The sequence below is a fragment of the Microchirus variegatus genome (assembly GCF_963457635.1).
Source record: "Microchirus variegatus genome assembly, chromosome: 19".
NCBI classification, from domain to species: domain Eukaryota; kingdom Metazoa; phylum Chordata; class Actinopteri; order Pleuronectiformes; family Soleidae; genus Microchirus; species Microchirus variegatus.
Genome location: NC_139820.1, coordinates 130,001 through 147,500, shown reverse-complemented (window position 1 = coordinate 147,500; position 17,500 = coordinate 130,001). Strand labels below are relative to the sequence as shown.

Here is a 17,500-nt window from a genome sequence, read left to right as displayed (position 1 = left end):
GTTGTAACTCCACATTTCAACTGTGTGAAAATACAGTTTTTTTAAATAAAACAAAACACTTGTGTCTTTGTGTGTGTGTCGTACGTGCAGTACTGCCCCCTGCTGGCGTCTGTGGACGTGAGTCTGTGTTGTTTTTACTGCCTCAGTTTGGTGATAGCAGCTGCAGTACCGGCGGTGGCCTGAGGGGGGCGATACACGGACATTTGGAAGGTGGTTTCCGGTGAAGCAGCAGCAGCATCAGCGGTGGATCCTGTTAGCAGCAGAAGCTAACGAGCTGCTGAAGCTAACGTGATGTCTACAGCCTCTAAGGTTGTTCTCGGTGTGTCTGTGTGTGTCACCGTGAGCACCGTGGCTGCCGTTCACCTCAAACAGTCCTGGGACCAACAGGTAACCGAACTGAGCCGAGCCGAGCCGAGCTAAGCCGAGCGTGGCTAACGGTGCTGAGCGGTCGGTCACGGCGCGTTAACGGACCGTTGAACCGGTTAAAACCTGAATGTGATGCGGTTTAACGGTGAAAGTGACGCTGAGTGGCGTTTATTGTTTAAATCAAACAAAACTTTAACGTTAAAAAGAAAACAGCGAAGATATTTTAGTCAGGCTGAACGGCGGGGCAGCTACATCCGGTACTGGTTTTTCACAACAAAAGCCCTGATAGAGGTTTTCTTGAAGGTGATGGAGGGTTTTGTTGATGTATGAAAACTCACTCTTTCACCCGAAATGTGATTGTTTCTGGTACGTGATTAATTTAAGAAGATGAAAAATGACAGAAACATGAAAATATTCACATTTAAGATGGTGGTGGATGCTGTTGTACCAAAATTGTACCTAATAACACACTTGAAAACCCCTGAACTGTGTCTTTAAGGTTAGTGTATTTAAACGTGGCGTTGACCATGTGACCTGTGGTTTTTCTGGTCTCTGTCCAGCGTCTCCACCAGGGCGTGGTCAGGGATCTGGAGCGGTGGGAGAGGAAGAAGGAAAACCTGCGGCTGCTGCAGGAGCAGAAGATTCTCACCAAACACCTGAAGGAAGTGCGTGAACGCCAGGAGAAAGAGCTCCGCCCACAGGAAAAAGAGCTCCGCCCACAGGAGCACTGATGGACAGCAGCGGGGAGCCGCTGGGCGGCGTGGAGGACGAGGCGGCGTGCACGTCTGCCTCTGAGGGTCTGGAGGAGGGCGAGGTGGAGGGTGAGACGCTGCTGATCGTGGAGTCTGAGGACCAAGGATCTGTGGATCTGTCACATGACCAGAGCGGTGACTCTCTGACCAGTGATGTGGGCGAGGAGGGCGACGGCAGCTGGGCCTGCGAGGACATGTCCTTCTACTGTGACCGCTGTCACAAGTGGACACCTGCAGGTGAGACGGCCAATCAGAGAGCAGCAGATCCACACCACAACAGCGTTACAGCGTCACGTACAGGCCTGGCATATGTACTGCATCGCTTACAGTTGTTTTTGGGCACTTTTTTCCTGTTCGATACTGATGTATCAGTGTAACACATGGTTAACTGTGTGCTAACAGTGAGCTAACACAGGTAACTGTGTGCTAACAGTGAGCTAACACAGGTAACTGTGTGCTAACAGTGAGCTTACACAGGTAACTGTGTGCTAACAGTGAGCTAACACAGGTAACTGTGTGCTAACAGTGCTAACTGTATTGTTTGTGTTTAGCTCAGCTGCGTGGTGAACAGCCCAGTTACCTTAAAGGAGATAACTTCTTCAAATTCACCTGCTTTGACTGTTCTGACGACGGAAAAGAGACTTTTGAAAGAATGAGACTCACCTGGCAACAGGTACACACACACACACACACACACACACACACACACACACACACACACACACACACACACACACACGACAATGACCCGTGTCTCATGTATAACCTGTCTATGGTGATGTTGTTTACCTGTTGATGTTGTTGTTGTTGTTGACCCGTCTCAGGTGGTGATGTTGGCCATGTATAACCTGTCTCTGGAGGGAACCGGTCGTCAGGGTTACTTCAGGTGGAAGGAGGACATCTGTGCGTTCATAGGGCGACACTGGAACTTCCTGTTGGGGAGCAGGTCACTTGTTTTTGTTTGTTCAAGATTCAAGATTTAAGATTCAAGGTCAAAGGTCAAAGGTCGTGGTGTCTCACAGCCGTCCGTCTCTGTCCCTGCAGGAAGAAGACGTCCACGTGGTGGAGCACAGTGGCCGGCTGTCTGTCAGTGGGAAGCCCCGCCTTCTTCCGCTCTGGAGCGCAGGAGTTCGGCGAACCTGGCTGGTGGAAGCTGGTCCAGAACCGACCTCCGACCCTGAGACCAGAGGTGGACAAGACCACCGTTAAGATTAAAGGTAAGGTCAAAGGTCAAAGGTCAGAGGTCAGAGGTCAAACTGAAGCCTGAGCATGTGTTTGCTGTCAGCCTCTAAAGCTGTGGTTGAGCCCATCATCACCGTGGAGGGTCTGAGGAAACGCGGCGTCAGGAACCCCGTGGAGAACGCCATGCAGCTCAAGGAGAAACGCTGTCGCACGCAGGAGGCCAAGGACATCCGGCGAGCTCAGAAGGAGGCGGCGGGAGGAGGTTACACGGACCGCAGCACCTCCTCCACGCCAGTCAAAGTGGGCGGAGCTCGCGGCGGGAGCGGCGGTCGTCGTCCAGACCTGGTCCTGGAGAAAGGTGAGGTCATCGACTTCTCCTCGCTCAGCTCTTCAGACCGGACGCCGCTCACAAGCCCCTCCCCCTCCCCCTCGCCCGACTTCTCCGCCCCCGGGACACCGGCCTCTCACTCGGCCACACCCAGTCTGCTGTCAGAGGCGGACCTGATCCCGGACGCCATGCCTCCACAGGCGCTGTTCCACGGTGAGTCGTCCGTGCGTCTCGGGTCACGTGACGACGGCGTCTCCGCTAACGTGTTCTCTGTTCTTCAGACGACGAGGAGATGGAGGCGGAGGGGATGATCGACCCGGGGATGGAGTACGTCCCTCCTCCCAGCACCAGCCTCCTCGCCCGCAAGAAGCTCCGCCCACCGCCGGCTCACATCAAACGAGAGGCGGAGAGCGAGGACGAAGACGGACGCGAGCGCGGAGACGACTTTGAGGAACCGGGACGAAACAAAGGCGTGTCTCTGTCCGCGGGGGCGTGTCCTGTCAGCGGAGCACCTGAGCGCAGGAGGATGACTCATCAAGACAAAGCGGGCGGCGCCGGCGTCTCCCAGAATCCTCGGCACGGCCCGTTGACGCTGTACGAGGAGAGGGCGCTGCTGCGGCGCCTGGACGCTTGTCCTCTGGCCTTAGCTGTGACATCACAGGCCAAACGTCTCCACAGGAAGCTGATGGTCAGACAGGCCAAGAGACAGAGAGGGCTCCCCCTGCTGGACATCGACCGCGCTGTCAGCGCCACCCTCAGCCTAGTGGGAGGGATCTACGGTGCCCAGGAGGCGGGGACAATCATAGGAGGCGGAGTCATTGGAAAGTACTGCACAAACAGTCGAGAGCTGAGGATCCTGGATCGATTCCAGGTGTGTGTGTGTGTGTGTGTGTCTGTCTCTGTGTCTGTGTGTGTGTGTGTCATTCAAAGATTTATATAATAGTGAGGTCAGTGTTGTCCTGTTGCATGATGGGAGTTGTTGTCCCGTGACGTGTTTGCAGACGAGCGTGTCGTCCAGCAGGGGGCTCCAGCAGCAGTGTGTGTCCTTCTGTCATCGTCTGATGGGAACTCAAGGAAGTTTGGATCAGAGCATCAAGAGTCCGTACACGTCACGCATCCTCAAGCCTTACATCAGGTACACAGCGCCCCCACAGGTCGCTCACATCACTGCACCTGTACACAGCGCCCCCACAGGCCTGTGCAGTGTTCTAATGTTGGCTGTAACTGCTCTGTGATTGGTCGACAGGAGAGATTACGAGAACCGCCCTCTGAAGCTGAGGTTGTTGGCGGAGATTAGAGCCCGCCCCCACAGGAATGATCCTGATTGGCTCCCCGAGGCCGACGCCCCTATTGACTACTGCTACGTGCGTCCGAACCACATTCCGTCCGTCAACGCCATGTGTCACGACAGCTTCTGGCCAGGTGACCCCGCCCACCACGTCCTCTCTTCACTTCCTGTCTCCTCCCTCCCCAGCTCTAACCCTGCTTTGCTCCGCCCCCCTGCAGGTGTGGACCTATCAGAGTGTCTGCAGTACCCAGACTTCAGCGTGGTGGCGCTCTATAAGAAGGTGGTGATCGGCTTCGGCTTCATGGTTCCTGACGTGAAATATAACGAGGCGTACATCTCCTTCCTGCTCGTCCATCCTGAGTGGAGGAGGGCGGGGCTAGGAACATTCATGATCTACCACCTGATCCAGGTAAGCTGACCTAAGACTCCGCCCCCTCTGCTGCTCACAGGCTCCGCCCCTAACCTAAGAAATGAATGAATGAATGAATGAATATTTCAGTTTGTGAGTGAAAAAAGGCTGAAGCTCAATAATCCAGAATATCATCCAAATACTGCAATAATCTTTATTTAATCCACAGACGATAAGAGTTGAATCATTCAGTTTAATATTTAAACAGATTATAATAATCTGACTGTAGATTAATCAGATTATAATAATGTGACTGTGGTGTAATCAGATTATAATCTGCTGTTTCAGACGTGTATGGGGAAGGACGTGACGCTGCACGTGTCGGTCAGTAACGCGGCCGTGTTGCTTTACCAGAAGTTTGGCTTCAAAGCAGAAGAGTTCATCCTGGACTTCTACGATAAATATTACCCAATCGACAGCAACGAGTGTCGACACGCCTTCTTCCTGCGTCTGCGCCGCTGAGGCGTCTGCGCAGCTCTCAGGCGTCTGCGCTTGTTTCAGCAGCTCATGATTTTCACCTGTCTTCAAATGTTTGAATCGTTAAAATGAAGCTGTTTCTCCAGCAGGGGGAGCTGCACATACAGGAAACACAAAGTAACGGCTGTAATGTTAGCATGGGTTAGCATGTGGCTAACATCATGTGACCAATAAAGAGATGTTTGTTTGAAACGTTTGTCTTTTATTTACAGTGATGTCATAAACACACAGAGGCGGAGCTAGTGAACATGTGACGGCGTGGTCAGGTGACGTCCAGGTTGAGTTTGGGTTTCCTCAGTTTGTCCAGCAGGTGGAGCCCTGTCTGAGCCGCCAGCAGAGACGCCATGTCGTTAGAACCCGAAGTCACAGCCACGTCGTACGCTGTCTGACCAGAGGCGTTTCTACGCCTCGCACTGGCCCTGCAGCTGAGGAGGGGGCGGAGCCAAGATTAACCCTGTGTGTGTGCGTCTCTCTGTGTGTGTGTGTGTGTGTGTGTGTGTGTGTGCGCGCGTTTGGTGTGTGCACGTGTGTACCTCAGTAGGACCTGAGCTCCCTTCAGTCCGTCTGAACCTTGAGCTGCAGCTTCATGCAGAGCTGTGTTCTTCATCCTGAGGAAGAGGAGTGACATCATCACAGCAGGACAAACAAACAAGTAAACAAACGAGAGAAACCTGTAATACCACTGAGAACCATAGGGGCAGTGTAGAGTCAGAGGTGTCACTAAACCTGTCACCACTCTATCACTGTGGTCATTTCCATCTCTGACCACCAGGGGGCGCTGTGTGTGCGTCTTACCTTCCTGAGCGCTGGTTCACGTCGGCTCCTCGTTGAATCAGAACGGGAATCACGTCGTGATGACCGTTAACGACGGCTACAGCCAGAGCGTGACGGCCGTCGCTGCCACAGCAGCACGGGTCTGCCCCCTGGTGGACAACACACACACACGTGTAAAGCAGAGTCAGCTGACCCAGAGGAGGCTGCTGATTGGCTGCAGAGACTCGTACCAGATCCAGGAGCTGCTGGACCACGCCCACATGACCTCGACCTGGAGCCAGTTCTTTAAACAGCTGAATGTCCTTCACCTGCAGCAGGAGGAGGAGCTTAGAGTCTGTGACATCACACTAACCCCTCCCACATAGACGTGGGCGTGGTCTCACTGGTTCTTACCGCAGGTTTGGGCGTCAGGTTCATTTTGTGGCGCTTTATTGCACCGGTGCTGCACTGCTCACTTCCTGTTAGACATGAAGAACATAAAGTCAGTCTGTGATGCCCCCTGGTGGTGAAGCTGAGTCACAGCACGTGTGCGTGAACTCACTGAGGCTAACGCTGTCGTCGTAGCGCTCTGTGACGCTGCTCAGACTCTCAGGTCCTGCAGGTGAAGCGCCACCTGCTGGTCCTACGCCGTCGTCTTCAGGACGCACCTGAGAGTCAACAGGAAGTGAAGAGGAGGTCAACAGGAAGTGAAGAGGAGGTCAACAGGAAGTGAAGAGGAGGTCAACAGGAAGTGAAGAGGAGGTCAACAGGAAGTGAAGAGGAAGTCAACAGGAAGTGAAGAGGAAGTGTTTGTACTGACCTTGAGTTTGTGAGCGGCTGAAACAAAGCTGAAGGTCAGAGTGACCTCACAGCCGTCGTCTTCAATCACAGCACTGACCACCTGTGGGCGCCACAAACACACATGACCAGTGATGATGACACGTGGGGAATCAGTGACGTCACAGTCACCTCTTTGTTTTTGTTTGTTTGTTTGTTTGTGTTTGTTTACCCGGCCCAGGCGAGGCTCTCCCAGCAGAGTCCTGAAGGGGGCGTTGTTCTGTGTGTAACTTCTGAGGTGAGCGCACACGTGATCTAACTGTTGCCTCCAGTAACCTGACACACATCACAGTATCATGGAGTACTTCTACTAACAGTACTGCAGTAGTACTAACAAGACAGTAGTATTATCTGACCTCTATCAGGACGGCAGTATTATCAGTACTAACAGTAGTAGTAGTAGTAGTACTAACAGTAGTAGTATCTGACCTCTGCCTGGACTGCAGTAGTAGTACTAACAGTACTGCAGTAGTATTAGTATTATCTGACCTCTTCCAGGACTGACAGTAGTATCAGTAGTACTAACAGTAGTATCAGTACTGCAGTAGTAGTAGTATTATCTGACCTCATCTAGGACTGCAGTACTACAGTAGTACTAGTATCTGACCTCGTCCAGGACTGTAGTAGTATCAGTACTGTTAGTACTAACAGTACTACAGCAGTAGTACTAGTATCTGACCTGGTCCAGGACTGCAGTACTATCAGATAGTACTACTGCAGTAGTACTAACAGTACTACAGTTGTACCTCGTCCAGGACTGAGCGCGGTCAGCGGCGCCTGTTGTCGGTCTCTGTTGGTCGTCTCTCTGGTGAACTGCAGCGCCCTCTGCTGCTCCTTCCTGTGAAGCTCAATGGCTGATGGGTAATAGAGTCCAACAGTCTGGGTCCACTGATCTGCAGTGGGCGGGGCTACCCTCACAGTGGGGGTGGGGCGAGGTGAGGGCGTGGCCTGCCAGGTGGCATCATGGGAAGCAGAAACTGCCGCCTGTTCAAAAGTAAACGGGCTCTTATTGGTGGATTCTGATGATGTCACAGTGTACCAGGTTAGGGGCGGAGCCACTTACAGGTCCTGTGATGTCACAGGATGTGGGTGGGGCCTCCAGGTTCACACCACAGGTTGCACAGTAGAGGGCGCACTCTTGTCCACCTGCTCCACAACGCCAACACATTGTACAGCTGGAGGCGTGGCCAGGCTACACACACACACAGTCACACATCACTACATTACCCACAATGCTTCACTCTGACTCTGTGTGTGTGTGTGTGTGTGTGTGTCACCTGACAGCCGCACCAGTCACAGAACCTGGCGTCACTGACATTTAAACGTTTACATCTGGAACAAGACGACATCCTGCTGTTTGCTGAAGGACCAGAGGGGGCGCTGTGACACACCTACACACACACACAGAGACACACACACACACACACAGAGACACACACACACACACGAGAAGTAAAATGTCTGTGTGTGTGTGTGCGTGTGTGTCTGTGTGTGTCTCTGTGAGTGTGTGTGTGTGTGTCTCTGTGTGTGTGTGTGTGTGTGTGTGTGTGTGTGTGTGTGTGTCTGTGTCTGTGTCTGTGTGTGTGTGTGTGTGTGTGTGTCTGTGTCTCTGTGTGTGTCTGTCTCTGTGTGTGTGTGTGTGTGTGTGTGTGTGTGTGTGTGTGTGTGTGTGTGTGTGTGTGTGTGTGTGTGTGTGTGTGTGTGTGTTACCTGCAGCAGACTCTCACAGGTCACACAGGTGGTCAGGTGACCTGGATTCCCAGATCCACAGGAAACACAGATGATATGATCCTACAACAGAGGAACAGTCAGTGTGTGTGTGTGTGTGTGTGTGTGTGTGTGTGTGTCTGTCTGTGTGTGTGTGTGTGTGTGTGTGTACCTGCAGTGTGACTCTGGCCTGTGATTGGACGGGGGCGTCACAGATCAAACAGGTGTGAGCGTTGACAGGAACTACATTGTTACAGAAAACACACACAACCTACACACACACACACACACACAGTCAGCACAGCCGTTGTCATGGAGACGTGACAGCTCCACAGGGAGTGCAGTACCTGTTCTCCTTCAGTAGGGGGCAGTCTCTGTTCAGGTAACTCAGGAACCACAGATCCACAGTGAGAACAGAACCGAGCAAATGGGTCTGAGGGACGAAGACTGAGACACTGAGGACACCTGGACAGACAGGTACAGACAGACAGGTACAGACAGGTACAGACAGGTACAGACAGTCAGGTACAGACAGTCAGGTACAGACAGGTACAGACAGACAGGTACAGACAGTCAGGTACAGACAGACAGGTACAGACAGACAGGTACAGACAGACAGACACAGACAGACAGGTACAGACAGACAGGTTTTTTTACCGGAGGAAGTCATGTGTCATGTTGGAGCTGCTGAGCTGCTTCACACCTGAAGTCTGTAACACAAGAAACACACAATTAAAGTCTGTGTGTGTGTGTGTGTGTGTGTGTGTGTGTGTGTGTGTGTGTGTGTGTGTGTGTGTGTGTGTGTGTGTGTGTGTGTGCGTGCGTGCGTGCGTGCGTGTGTGTGTGTGTGTGTATGTACCACAGATGTAGCAGTGGTTCTGGCTGTGGTCATAGAGCCGGGTCGATGGGTCAGGAAACGAGGTCCTGACTGCTGAGAGTCATTTCCCATCATGCTTTGCTCTGAGTACAGGTGAGAGGACTGAGCAGGTGAGCGTGTGACGTCCACGTCGCCGTCGTCAGGGACGACAGGCTCCGCCTCCAGAAACACACCTGAACGCCTGAGCGACGACACGGACGAGTTCTGACCAGAGCAGACGCTCCTGTCTGTGGCCTGATGGGTAATAACCACACGTCACTGACACGTCACTGACACATCACCGTGGCAACAGAGTCACTGACACGTCACCGTAGCAACAGAGTCAACACACAGGGACAACTCACCTGCTGCTCTCTCAACAGGAAGTCCTGCTCTGACCGCTTCCTGTCGTCAAAGTCTGACAAATCAACGCTGAAGACCTTTGTTACTACAGAGCTGAGTCTGCCATCACTGCACACACACACACACACACACACACACAGGTCAGAAGGCTAGCTGTTGTTAGCCATTGTTAGCACACAATGTTTCATTGACACAAACATCGTAACTTGTTTACGTATAAAAGGTCAAACGTACGATGAAATAAATACGACCCAAGTGAAAGGAAAATAAACGGCTAACAGGAAGTGACGTCAGTTACCTGGCCACAGCCACAGCCCTGACGGTCACTCGTCCAGCAGGAAGTAGGAGTGGCTCACTGTATCTGTGACTGACGCCCTCTAAGCCCCGCCTCTCAGAGCCACGCCCATCTAAGCTCCGCCCTGTCACTGGTCTGGAGCCGTCGAGAGTGTAGAAGATGACAACATGAGGAGAATCTACACACACACACACACACACACACACAAAAACAATAATATTATTATGTATTATATATTATTATATATATATATTTATTTTTTATGTTTGTGTGTGTGTGTGTGTGTGTGTCTGTGTGTGCGTGTGTGTGTGTGTGTGTGTGTGCGTTTGTGTGAGTGTTACCTGAGTGGACAGACACAGGTGTGTTGGTGTCGATGTGGTTCTTGGCCCTGTGTGTGTGTGTGTGTGTGTGCAGGTGTATGATGGGAATGATGAGAGGAGCAGACACTGATCCTGCTGTCATGACGACCACCTGTCAATCAATCAATCAATCAATCAATCAATCAATCAATCAATCAATCAACATCCAAAGATGTAACATTGTAAACATTATCAATGAAACAAACTTACTTACTCGGGATGATCACGTCAGTCTGTGTCTCTGTTTACAGGAGCGTCACCATAGCAACGACACGTGCGCTCCTTTCCAACATGGTAAGGTGCCGGCGGCGGGCGGTGTTAGGTTTTTTTTTTTTTTTGTGTCATGTTTTTATTCCTTCAAAGAACAAAGTCATTCCACGCGTGACACATTCAAAGGAAACACGTGGAATATTACGGACTATAGCGCGAGGCGTGCACCGCCCGCCCCACCGGGCTGCACCGGTAACAACTGTGGATGTTGTTTTTAATCATGTTAAAGATAAATGACTAAATCACAGGTGACACAGTGAGTAAGATGATATTTAATATAAACACGTATTTATTAAAAACAAATGAAAAATGAAAGAACAATATCCAAACAGCGATGAGAAAAGTTCAACTGTTTTCTGCCTGATTCAAATAAATCATTCACTTGTTACACGGGTCAGTTTAAAGCGGAATTTGTTTGTTCGCTTTGACAAAATACTTCACTATTTTAAACCTTCATTTTTGTTGTAAGAAATCCATCGATTATTTCAATAAAATGTGTTTATTTTTAATCGCGTCAGATTTACAAACAGGCAGTTTTAGCGACGACCCTCCATCAACAAACTTATCAGGACCCCGCCGCACACGCTAGCATGTTGGAAACATTAGCTCAGAGGCTAAAAGCTTAGGTGAAAGTCGCTCGCGCACAAACAGGAAGGTTTATACACACACATTATTATTATTATTACATCATAAAGATGAGTGACGTCAAAGTGAAGAAGGAGGTGAACGTGACGGATTCAGCAGAGATAGAGAACCGGTGAGTGACAGCGTCAGTGACGGACAGCGTCAGTGACGGACAGCGCTGATCCGCGCTGAACTCCGTCTGAATTCTGACACATTATCTTTTTATTTCGTCATATTTCAACTCTGTGAACTCTCGCCGCCGCGGAAACTGAGCTTGTGACCCGCAGAGCAGTGACTGTGTCTCCGGCTTCATCCACAACTTCATTATTTATTATATTTCACTAAAACTCTTGACTTTTCATTCCAACTTCTCCGATCGTGCCCGGGTTTCCTCCTTCTGAGAGTGTGTTGTATTTAAATAAAGTTCACGCTAGTGACGTCACCCTTCGCCGAATTGAGCATTTTGTTTGATAGACTCTCGACAAAGTCTGACTTGCGTTTATTTGCAAAACACGTGAGATTTGGGAGTGTTTTGTGATCTGAAGTGGTTATACGCGCCACAAGGGGGAGCTGCGTCTGTCGTCATTTGGTTTTGTGACGTGACGTCATTTTCATCAATGTTCTTGTATTTACTTGTAGAGAAGACTCCGCCCCTTTTATAGCCTGTTTTTAACGTCTGTTTTACGTCGTCCACGTAATCGCTCTTTATATTATATATATATTATATTATATTATATTTACTTTAAAACTCATGTTGCTGATTGGACTGTTGACTCTATGCTGCCCCTCATGGTTTCTGCTGGTACTGCCCTGTGTTGTTTATAGAAAACTTTTCACAAACACAAACGAACCAAAGGATTTGTTTTTAATCAAAAACTCAACTGAATCTTAACTGTCTGTCTGTCTTTCTGTCTGTCTGTCTGTCTGTCTGTGTGTCTGTCTGTCTGTCTGTCTGTCTGTGTGTCTGTCTCTCTGTCTGTCTGTCTGTCTGTCTGTCTCTCTCTCTGTCTGTCTGTGTGTGTGTGTGTCTGTCTCTCTGTCTGTCTGTCTGTCTGTCTTTCTCTCTGTCTGTCTGTCTGTCTGTCTGTCTCTGTCTCTCTCTCTCTCTGTCTCTCTGTCTCTGTCTGTCTCTGCCTGTCTCTCTCTCTCTCTGTCTCTCTGTCTGTCTGTCTCTCTCTCTGTCTCTCTCTCTCTCTCTCTGTCTGTCTGTCTCTCTCTCTGTCTCTCTCTCATCCCGTCTGTCTCTCTCAGGATTAAAGAGCTGTGTCATCAGTTTCCTCATGGTATCACAGATCAGGTGATTCAGAATGATCTTCCTCATCTGGATCCTCAGCAGAGAGCGATGGCTCTGAACAAGCTGCTGTCACTGGTCAGTGTCTTCTTCTTCTCCTCTTCCTCCTCCTCCTGCTCCTGATGATGATGATGATGATGATGATGTGTTGTAGGGTCAGCTGGACCTGCTGAGGAACAGCACAGGTTTGCTCTACAGGATGAAGGACACACAGACTTCTGGGTAAATGAACAGTGCTGCCCCCTGCAGGGAGACGGTTATTCTGCCACAGGAAGTGGTCACACGTGTGTTTGACCTCTGACCTCTGACTTTCAGGAAGATGAAAGGTTCAGACAATCAGGAGAAACTGGTTTATCAGGTCATCGAGGACGCGGGAAACAAAGGTGAGTGACCTGTGACCTCTGTGACCTCTGTGGGGGGGTCAGTGTGTGTGTGTGATAGTGTGTGTGTGTGTGTGTGTGCAGGCATCTGGAGCAGAGACATCCGTTTTAAGAGTAATCTTCCTCTGACTGAGGTCAACAAGATCCTGAAGAACCTGGAGAGTAAGAAGCTCATCAAGGCTGTGAAGTCTGTGGCGGTGAGTTCACTGACCGTGGGAAAACAGAGAGGGGGGCGGAGCATAAAAACACACAAACACACACATACGAGTGAAGCTGTCGCTTTAAGATGGTGGACAGAAAATACAGCCACATTACAACATTACAAGCGGACTAAACCACTTTAAACTGATTTAGTTTGATTAAAGAAAGTCATCTTTTCAATGACAGAGATCTTCAGGATCTCTCTGTTGTGTCTCTCTCTCTCTGTTGTGTGTCTGTTGTGTCTCTCTGTTGTGTGTCTGATGTCTCTCTCTGTGTTGTGTGTCTGTTGTGTGTCTGATGTCTCTCTCTGTGTTGTGTGTCTGTTGTGTGTCTGCAGGCCTCTAAGAAGAAGGTGTACATGTTGTATAACGTGCAGCCTGACCGCTCAGTGACCGGTGGAGCCTGGTACAGTGACCAGGACTTTGAGTCTGAGTTTGTGGAAGTTCTGAATCAACAGTGTTTTAAGTTTCTTCAGAGCAAAGTAAGTCTTTGTCTAATGTTTGTCGTATTCTGACCTTTGTGATGCTAGCTAGCATTAGCCGTACATGTGTGTGTGTGTGTGTGTAGGCGGAGGCGGCCCGTGACAGTAAACAGAGTCCCATGGTCCAGAGGAACAGTTCGTTCGCCACCTCTCATGAAGTGTGGAAGTACATCTCTGAGCTGGGAATCAGCAAGGTGACGCTCTCATTGGCCCCGCCCCTCTCATTGGCCCCGCCCCTCTCATGACATCATGCTCTCAGTTTGATTGACGGCTGTGGTCTCAGGTGGATCTGTCCATGGACGACATCGAGACCATCCTGAACACGCTGATCTACGACGGTAAAGTGGAGATGACGCTCATCGCCGCCAAGGAAGGGACGGTGGGCAGCGTGGACGGACAGATGAAGCTTTACCGCGGCGTCAACGCCATCATCAACGCCACCGGCCTGGTTAAGACGCCCTGTGGACTCTGCCCGGTAACACATGAGTCACGCTGCTGTGTGTGTGTGTGTGTGTGTGTGTGTGAAACCAGCCTCAACCACTTTAAACACTGGTTTAAACTGGTTTTAACCACTGGTTTAAACCAGCCTGAACCACTTTAAACTGGTTAAAACCAGTGTGAACCACTTTACTGATAAAAACCAGCCTGAACCACTTTAAACTGGTTTAAACTGGTTTGAAACCAGCCTGAACCACTTTAAAACTGATTTAAACTGGTTTGAAACCAGCCTGAACCACTTTAAACTGGTTTAAACAAGCGTGAACCACTTTAAACTGATTAAAACCAGTGTGAACAATTTTAAACTGGTTTGAAACCAGCCCAAACCACTTTAAACTGGTATCAAACCAGCCTGAACCACTTTAAACTGGTTTAAACCAGCCTTAACCACTTTAAACCGGTTTAAACCAGTGTCCTCACATGTCCTCTCTGTCCTCAGGTGTTTGACGACTGTCATGAAGATGGAGAGATTTCTCCGTCCAACTGCATCTACATGAACGAGTGGTTGGACTTCTGACTCCGCCCCCTTTTACTTTGCTGTCCTTCTTTTTTATTTATAATTAAAATAATGTCAAATAAATCTGTAAATACTGAAGACACTTTGTTTTTGTGTCATTGTATGTGAGCGACTTTGGTGTGGGAGAGTGAGTGACTTTGGTGTGAGAGAGTGAGTGACTTTGGTGTGGGAGAGTGAGTGACTTTGGTGTGGGAGAGTGAGTGACTTTGGTGTGAGAGAGTGAGTGACTTTGGTGTGCGAGAGTGGGTGGTTTACTAACTCTGGTGTGGCAGAGTGAGTGGTTTACAGACTTCAGTTTAACCCTGAGACAAAGACTTGGACTCTTCCGTGTCTCAGTTTGTTGGACAGACGTTTGTCCTCAGGGACACAGACGTCCTCAGATTATTTTCCCATGATGCCACGTTTCATAGCAACCAGTCAGAGGCCCAGGAAGCTCCGCCCCCACTCGGCAATTAATGCCTGTCCCACAGGACTACAGTTCCCATGAGCCTCTGCAGCTGTGACATGTTTGTCTACAGATTTATTCAGATTACATTAAATGAAGATTATTAACGTTTTAATCTAAACTAAAGATTTATGATTTAATCATGAATATGAAATGGATTTTAATCTGAAAACAGGAACTCAGGGAGAAGTGGATCCACAGAGGTCTGGTTCTGGTCTCAGTGGAGCAGGTCTTGTCCGGGTCTTACTGTGGACCAGGTCTTACTGTGGACCAGGTCTTACTGTGGACCGGGTCTTAGTGTGGACCGGGTCTGGTCCGGGTCTTACTGTGGACCAGGTCTTACTGTGGACCAGGTCTTACTGTGGACCGGGTCTTAGTGTGGACCGGGTCTGGTCCGGGTCTTACTGTGGACCAGATCGCGCTGATGCAGAGAGCTGAGAGTCAGAGGGGGAGGAGGGAGGGGGCAGTGCGGATATTTTCCCATCATGCCCTGCGGCCGCAGCAGCAGCAGCAGCAGTAGCGGAGTCTCGGCGTCTGTGTGTCCGTCTGTAGGCTCGTCCTCTCCGGCTGTGACTCGTCTCTCTCTCTCAGAACCTTCTGGATCTTCTGAACAGGTCAGTGTTTCCCGGGCTTTTCTCTTCTCTTTCCTCTGTTTTCGACTCTTTCTATTGTTGCTGTGATTGGAGGAGGAGGAGGGGGAGGAGGTGCGGGGGGGGGGGGGACTCCCGGACAGAACTTAGCTTCATGTCGGGAGGAGACTCTTCTGTGTCCCGCTACTCGGACTCTGCTGGGCCCCGGAGGCCCGCTCCACTCTGCCGGGCCCGAGCCCGAACCGAGCCGAGCCGAGCCGGGCCTGCGGAGCCTCCGAGGCCGCGTGTCCGCTGCTCGTCCCCGCCAGAGTCTGCGCGAGGATGGAGGCGAATAACGGTGAAGAAAACAGGCGTGGCCGTGTGTGTGTGTGAGTGTGTGTGTGTCTGTGTGTGTGTGTGTGTGTGTGTGTGTGTGTGTGTGTGTGTGTGTGTGTGTTGTGCAGAGGTTCTGGAAACATTAGCAGTGATCTAATGAACAGGGCCGTAACCCAAATATCCCCGCCCCTCCCCCCCTCCCCTCTGAAAATGGCCCCTCTCAGTTTTTAGACGAAAACAAACAAAGTTGACTTTGTTTTTACGTCATAAACGTAAACATCAGAAGCTAACGGTTGTCATTGATCGATCAGGTGATTGGCTGTCGTCGTCACATGGTTTTGTTTTTGGTTGGAACATTTGAAGTTTTGGTGTCTTCCATCTGTAACGTCCTCCTATTTCTCCTTGTCTCCTCCCCCCTCACACTGATCTACAGATGTTGTTAGCGTGTGTTGTTAGCGTGTGTTGTTAGCGTGTGTTGTTAGCGTGTGTTGTCGTCGTTGTTGTTGTCGTGTGATTCAGCAGAAACATGTTTCACTGTTGTGATCTGACCTCATATCTGTGATGAAGGGCGGGGTCAGAGAACAGGAAAAGGCTGTGTGTTATGATCAGTGATGGTGGGCGGGGCCAGTGGACAGGAAATGACTGTGTGTTAATCTAATCATCTGTCCACTCTGCTGTGTGTGTGTGTGTGTGTGTGTGTGTGTGTGTGTGTGTGTGTGTGTGTGTGTGTGTGTGTGTGTGTGTGTGTGTGTGTGTGTGAGAGAGAGACTCTCTGGTGAAGTTGTCATCACTTTAAGGCCAAAGCTGCAGAAACACAGTGAGAAACAGAAGCTCATAGAGAAAGTTTGTATTTTTTTACTTTCTTTCGTCGTCACAGTGGAACAGTGAAGGTTAATGATCGTAACCCCGGGTCTCTGAAAGCAGGAAATGATGTCGATGAGTTTCGGCTGCCGTGATGTCACGCTGCGCTAACTCTGTAGCTTAGCATAAAGGCTCGGAATGATGCGACAGTGATTGTCGATCGGTTGATGTGTGTTGATGATGTCACTGCTGCTTCCTGCGTCTCCATGGAAACGTGAACATGAGTGTGAATGTGTTTATTATGATACAAAAAAATCCCTGAGTCATGTTTCAATCAGTGTGACATTCATGTGTTCACTGCTCACACACACACACACACACACACACACACACACACACACACACACACACACACACACACACACACACACACACACACACACACACACACAGCTGAGTCAGTGTTCACTGAGCTGCTGCTGAAGCAAATTAACTTAATAGAGCGTCTGAAAACATGACACAGCACAAATGTCAGCTCACACAACACCTCGTCATGTTTTCTGTTACCGTAGAAATATCAACGCACTTTAAACTGATCAATAATCTGGTTATTTTCTGTGTGTGTGTGTGTGTGTGTGTGTGTGTGTGTGTGTGTGTGTGTGTGTGTGTGTGTGTGTGTGTGTGTGTGTGTGTGTGTGTGTGTGTGTGTGTGTGTGTGTGTGTGTGTGTGTGTGTGTGTGTGTGTGTCTGTGTGTGTCTCTCTCTAAGTGCTCTGGTGTTATTGTTACAGGAAGTAAAGATACATTGACAGGAACATTAACAGCTTTTATCTCTGTGCTAATGCTAATCTCAGCATCTGATGCTGGAGACAGGTGTGTGTGTGTGCGTGCGTGCGTGTAGTTTGTGTGTATGTGTAGGGGGGGAGACGACAAATGGCTCTGACTCCTTAAAATACCATCGAACATTCCTCTGAGCCTGACAGCTGCACACACACACACACAGACACACACACACACATGCAGTTGTTAAATACACAGACACACACACACACATGCCGTTGTTATACACACACACACACACACACACACATTCAGTTGTTAAATTAACACACACAC

The 17,500-nt window shown here is 49.8% G+C and overlaps 5 protein-coding genes across 6 annotated transcripts in view; 4 read left to right on the top strand and 1 right to left on the bottom strand.

Annotated features, from left to right (window-relative positions):
• Positions 1-225: 225 nt before the first annotated feature.
• Positions 226-1,097, top strand: pet117 (PET117 cytochrome c oxidase chaperone; the record flags this gene model as incomplete). The annotated part of the gene is made up of 2 exons (XM_083905503.1): positions 226-387; positions 927-1,097. Exons 1-2 carry the CDS (start codon positions 292-294, stop codon positions 1,095-1,097), a joined length of 267 nt encoding a protein of 88 aa, XP_083761629.1. The 5' UTR covers positions 226-291.
• kat14 (lysine acetyltransferase 14) lies at positions 1,097-4,976 on the top strand (the record flags this gene model as incomplete). Of its 2 annotated transcripts, none has more annotated exons than XM_083905501.1 (10): positions 1,097-1,355; positions 1,670-1,791; positions 1,943-2,064; positions 2,163-2,335; positions 2,404-2,841; positions 2,910-3,499; positions 3,630-3,763; positions 3,875-4,050; positions 4,135-4,325; positions 4,614-4,976. In XM_083905501.1, the coding sequence occupies 10 exons, from the start codon at positions 1,097-1,099 to the stop codon at positions 4,785-4,787; spliced, it is 2,379 nt and encodes a 792-aa protein (XP_083761627.1). In that variant the 3' UTR covers positions 4,788-4,976. The 2 variants fall into 2 exon arrangements, with proteins under 2 accessions (XP_083761627.1, XP_083761628.1); XM_083905502.1 differs by having other exon boundaries at positions 1,150-1,355; positions 1,675-1,791.
• Positions 4,977-5,064: 88 nt separating this feature from the next.
• Positions 5,065-10,075, bottom strand: dzank1 (double zinc ribbon and ankyrin repeat domains 1; the record flags this gene model as incomplete). The annotated part of the gene is made up of 18 exons (XM_083905546.1): positions 5,065-5,227; positions 5,336-5,410; positions 5,598-5,725; positions 5,807-5,884; positions 5,970-6,034; positions 6,118-6,223; positions 6,376-6,456; positions 6,565-6,668; positions 7,139-7,376; positions 7,456-7,584; positions 8,103-8,183; positions 8,272-8,370; positions 8,447-8,564; positions 8,757-8,809; positions 8,959-9,210; positions 9,321-9,426; positions 9,617-9,791; positions 9,955-10,075. The coding sequence occupies 18 exons, from the start codon at positions 10,073-10,075 to the stop codon at positions 5,065-5,067; spliced, it is 2,172 nt and encodes a 723-aa protein (XP_083761672.1).
• An 804-nt stretch (positions 10,076-10,879) lies between these two features.
• polr3f (polymerase (RNA) III (DNA directed) polypeptide F) lies at positions 10,880-14,274 on the top strand. The gene is made up of 9 exons (XM_083905854.1): positions 10,880-10,999; positions 12,118-12,235; positions 12,312-12,379; positions 12,473-12,540; positions 12,622-12,734; positions 13,076-13,219; positions 13,306-13,413; positions 13,503-13,694; positions 14,157-14,274. The coding sequence occupies exons 1-9, from the start codon at positions 10,938-10,940 to the stop codon at positions 14,232-14,234; spliced, it is 951 nt and encodes a 316-aa protein (XP_083761980.1). The 5' UTR covers positions 10,880-10,937; the 3' UTR covers positions 14,235-14,274.
• Positions 14,275-15,166: 892 nt separating this feature from the next.
• The window catches only part of LOC310941106 (spectrin beta chain, non-erythrocytic 1-like), a 20,862-nt gene continuing 18,528 nt past the window's right edge, over positions 15,167-17,500 (top strand). Inside the window, exon 1 of the mRNA XM_083906197.1 lies at positions 15,167-15,293. The gene's annotated coding sequence lies outside the window, so the exon portion shown is untranslated. The remainder of the gene's footprint in view (positions 15,294-17,500) is intronic.